The 4,231-nt window shown below is 54.2% G+C and overlaps 1 protein-coding gene across 1 annotated transcript; it reads left to right on the top strand.

Annotated features, from left to right (window-relative positions):
- The first annotated feature begins 797 nt into the window (after positions 1-797).
- LOC123828584 (cyclin-dependent kinase 16-like) lies at positions 798-3,895 on the top strand. Its single transcript, XM_045853633.1, has 2 exons — positions 798-875; positions 2,357-3,895. The coding sequence occupies exons 1-2, from the start codon at positions 798-800 to the stop codon at positions 3,893-3,895; spliced, it is 1,617 nt and encodes a 538-aa protein (XP_045709589.1).
- The last annotated feature ends 336 nt before the right edge of the window (positions 3,896-4,231 follow it).

Genomic DNA, 4,231 nt, shown 5'->3' with positions numbered 1-4,231 from the left:
GCTTAGGGTTCTGGAGCAAGACCATGCCATCTGCAACAGGCATCTCATGTGGAAGGCAAGGCCTGGTTTGCCACAAGGCCCTAGTAAACATGGACTATATAAGCGTGGGCATCAACTGGCCATGTGGCCAGAGCTGTCCATCATGAGCTGGGCTCTGTCATACCCACTAAGCCATAAATTCTGGCCAACCCAACATCAATCCTCTGTAAGGTGGAAGAGGTGCATCTGGGTGTGAGCAGGACCTCTTTCTGCAAGTGAGCTGCATGAGCAGGTAACCCCAACCCCTGCGTCATGTACCATCGTAGCACTGGTGTCTCTGTCCCGAAGGTCACACTATTGCTGGGGCTGAGAGATCAGGGAGGGTTCCCTCACACCCACTAATGGAGGAAGGAAAGGTCTGAGCCTGATATATGGACAGGCCACCTCGATGTGTCTGCAGGAGCTGAAAATGGGCTGCTCTTGCACTGCAGCCCCATTCAGGAGTGACCCTGAAGGAGAGCAATGAGAACTCTTCCCAATTATCCGCACTGTGGGCAACGCCTCCTGCCTCCCACTTTGTGGAGAGAGACATGGCCCAAAGTAAACACACTCATAGACTTAGGGCATCTTTACTGGACTGGCTAGGTGGACCAGAGTCCTGAAAGGAGCCAGACTGGAAGATTGGGAACAAGGTCTCAGGAAGCTCATCTAGAGGGACAAATAAGGATGGATACAAAATAGGAAGATTTCAGTATCACAGGTTAATAGCCACCAAAGAGCACACACAATGGGAGAGATGAAACAACCAAGTGAATAGAATGGCTCGGCCCTTTGACATCAGCCAGCACTTGTTATGCCCCCCACCCCAGTACAGATATGATGGGCACATGAGTGAGGTAACCATGGTGGGAGGGAGAAAGCTCTGCACACACCCATCAGGAGCTCCCATCACCAAGGCTGGTACAGCTGCTGTTGCCACTGAATAGCCAAACTTCTAGCCATAGAAGTTGAAACTGTGCCCCAGCTTCGACACCATCTTGAGAAGATGAATTAGGCCCTCGATGCCAGCTCTCAACTCCTTTCAGCCTGAAAGGGGTAGTGATTCAATCTGACTAATATGAACATATTGCCCAGTATGAGCATGCCTTGTATACCTACAGGGCTTTGGCCAACCCAACTGTCCAACTATCTGAAGATTAAAGAGGATGTCTTCAGCTGACATAAAGACCAGCATGGTCTTAGGCCACGGGACCCACTTTATGGAGAAAAAAAAAAAACAAACAAACTACAGTAGTGGCCATGGGCCTCTGACCAAGGGATCCCCTGGTCCAGGCACCTATTGCACCCTCAGGGGTTACCAACCTAAAAGGGGGGTGCAGTGGCCTCTGAAAGAAGAAACTGAGAAGTGAACTTGAAGACGATGTCCTTGTCTGGACACAGTATGGACCCTGAGAGAATGACCACTGTGTGTTACTGCATACCCTAGGGGTAGCATACAGGGGTCAGGAAACCAAAGGGTGGGAGGAAGACTGGCCCCCTTACCTAAACCAAGCCCTACCCATCTTGGGATTTGTCTTACCACCCCAGCTCCGTGGGCCTGGATGTCTTGGTTCCCAAAGAAGGAACATTTTGACACAGGGTCTCCACAGGAGTCTATTAAACTTGAAGCTGCATCCGCTAACAGTCCCTGGGTTCCTCCAACCCGACAGGCATGGAAAGGAATCATACGAGGAAAGATGGGGCTGCTGGAGGCAGGAAGGAATCTCTTTGGCACTAAATTTATCTACTGGGTCACCTCTCAGTGCCCATATGTCTTGTTTTAGCAATAAATAAGTAGCCATATCCTAAGAAGAACCTGGTAACCAGGGACTCAGACCCCTTGGAGATAATTGTCTGGCCAACCTCAGACAGTTCAACCCCAGTCTGTCTAAGAAAAATCACTTAGACTAGTAAAAGCAAAGGTGAGGGGGTATCTAGGATGGTGTTTGATGGTGACTATCAGATAGGCTTCGAGATCTACAGCAGCAGGTGGCAAGCGGGGATTGGGTCTTGGCTGTTGGGTCCTGGAATCCGCGCGACTCAGAGAGCATTGGGCCGCTGAGAGCTCTGGGATTTGAACCCACGGCACCGACAGCCCAGGGAATCGCTGTCCGAGGTCAAGTTCCAGGCGCGCTGAGACAAACACTGCCTCCTCCTCCTTGGCCATCAGGGGCAGGGCCCAGCAGCCAGGGCTAGAGGACGACTGGAGCAGCTCCTGGGTACGTACTGGAGGAGGAGGAGGAGGTCGCGCAGCCTCAGCCCTGAGACTCAGGCGCTCCGCGTGCGGCCCACCCACCGCGCTGAGGTTGCTCGTGCACCCCCACCGTTACTATTCCAGGTCCTCGGGAGACAGCCGTTACCTAACCCTTCAGAAATCTACGCTGGAGGAGCTAATCTAGTGAGAGCCGTTGCCTTGGAGAGGATGAAGCTGTCAACGACACTCCAAGGGGGCCGCGGTGGCGGCAAGACCAACAGTGCCCCTGAACAGATGGGCCCAGATGACAGTCGTGGTGGCCGTGGCCTTAGAGAAGCCACTACCCGTGCCACCCCTGGAAAACTTTACTCTGGACCGGGGCCCCTCAGCTCTGCACCAGAGTTTGTACACAAGGGCTTGAAGGTGGAATCTGACGGGGTAACTGACCAGCTTTCAGCTGCGTCCTCGAATGAGGTGCAGGCGCCAGTGAGGATGCGCATGCGCAACCATCCGCCACAAAAGATCCCTGACTACAAGAAGCGCCTCTCACTACCCGATGACAGCCTGCTTCCCCAGGGCTACCTCGAGAAGCTGATCCTCAGTAGCCCAATCTTTGACATGCTCTGCAGCCGCCTCCTGCAGCACATCAGCCTGTCGGAGATTGGCTCGAGGAAACTGGAGACATACATGAAGCTGGACAAGCTGGGCGAGGGCACCCAGGCCACCATCTACAAAGGCAAAAGCAAGCTCACAGATGGCCTTGTGGCACTCAAGGAGATTAGGCTGGAAAAGGAAGAGGGGCTACCCTGCACTGCCATCTGGGAAATGTCCCTGCTCAAGGACCTCAAACATGCCAACATCATCACACTCCTCGACATCATCCACATGGAGAACTCCCTCACCCTTGTCTTCGAGTACCTGGACAAGGACCTGCAGCAGTACCTGGATGACTGTGGGTCCATCATCAACATGCACAACGTGAAACTGTTCCTGTTCCAGCTGCTCCGTGGCCTGGCCTACTGTCACCGGAAGAAAGTGCTACACCGAGACCTCAACCCCCAGAACTTGCTCATCAACAGGAGAGGAGAGCTCAAGCTGGCTGACTTTGGGCTGGCCCGGACCAAGTCCATTCTCACGAAGACCTACTCCAACGAGGTGGTGACGCTGTGGTACCGGCCCCCCGACCTCCTGCTCGGGTCCTCACACTACTCCACCCACGTTGACATGTGGGGTGTGGGCTGCATTTTCTATGAGATGGCCACTGGCCAGACCCTCTTCCCGGGCTCTGGGGTGGAGGAGCAGCTGCACGTCATCTTCCGAGTCTTGGGAACTCCGACTGAGGAGACATGGCCGGGCATCCTGTCCAACAAAGACTTCAGGGCACGCAACTACCCCAGGTACTGTGCCGAGGCCCTTGGGAGCCATGTGCCCCGACTTGATAGTGATGGGACTGATCTCCTCACCAAGCTGCTGCAGTTTGAAGGTCGCAATCGAATCTCTGCAGAGGACGCCATGAAACACCCGTTCTTCCTCAGTCTGGGGGAGCAGATCCACAAACTTCCTGACACTACTTCCATATTTGCACTAAAGGAGATTGAGCTACAAATGGAGGCCAGCCTTGGCTCTTCATTGATGCCTGACTCAGGCAGGTCAGCTCTCCATGTGGTGGACACTGAGTTCTAAGCCACAGACCGAGGGCCCAGGGGGCAGCAGCTGGAGAGAAGCCACACCCCTCCCAGGTCAGCCACCTGCTGCATCCTCCCGCTGCATCCTCCTTGCTGACTGCCTGCCTAGCTCACCTGCCCACATGCCCCCTGCTGCCTGTCCAAACATCAGTCTGTTGGCCTGCGAACCCACCCATTGGCCTGTCTGCTAGGTGCTGACAAAGCTGTTGTCACTCCTTAGAGAGGCAGAGAGACACTGTCAGCTGTAGCCACAGGAGGCATGGTTTCTCCACTAACCCTTTGCCTGTCAATTCTTAGAAAATGAGACCGATCTGAATCCTGAAGGACCTGTTTC

This window comes from Phyllostomus hastatus, unplaced genomic scaffold, assembly GCF_019186645.2.
Source record: "Phyllostomus hastatus isolate PE091 unplaced genomic scaffold, TTU_PhHast_1.1 phas_contig_98, whole genome shotgun sequence".
Classification (NCBI taxonomy): Eukaryota; Metazoa; Chordata; class Mammalia; order Chiroptera; family Phyllostomidae; genus Phyllostomus; species Phyllostomus hastatus.
Note: the sequence above shows the minus strand (reverse complement) of the source record. Positions and strands in the feature narration are given on the sequence as shown.

Coding starts and splice junctions, on each gene's coding strand:
- LOC123828584 (XM_045853633.1), top strand. CDS start 798: ATGGCTCGGCCCTTTGACATCAGCCAGCACTTGTTATGCCCCCCACCC. Junction 876..2,356: donor ATGATGGGCACATGAGTGAG/GTAACCATGGTG, acceptor TTACTATTCCAG/GTCCTCGGGAGACAGCCGTT.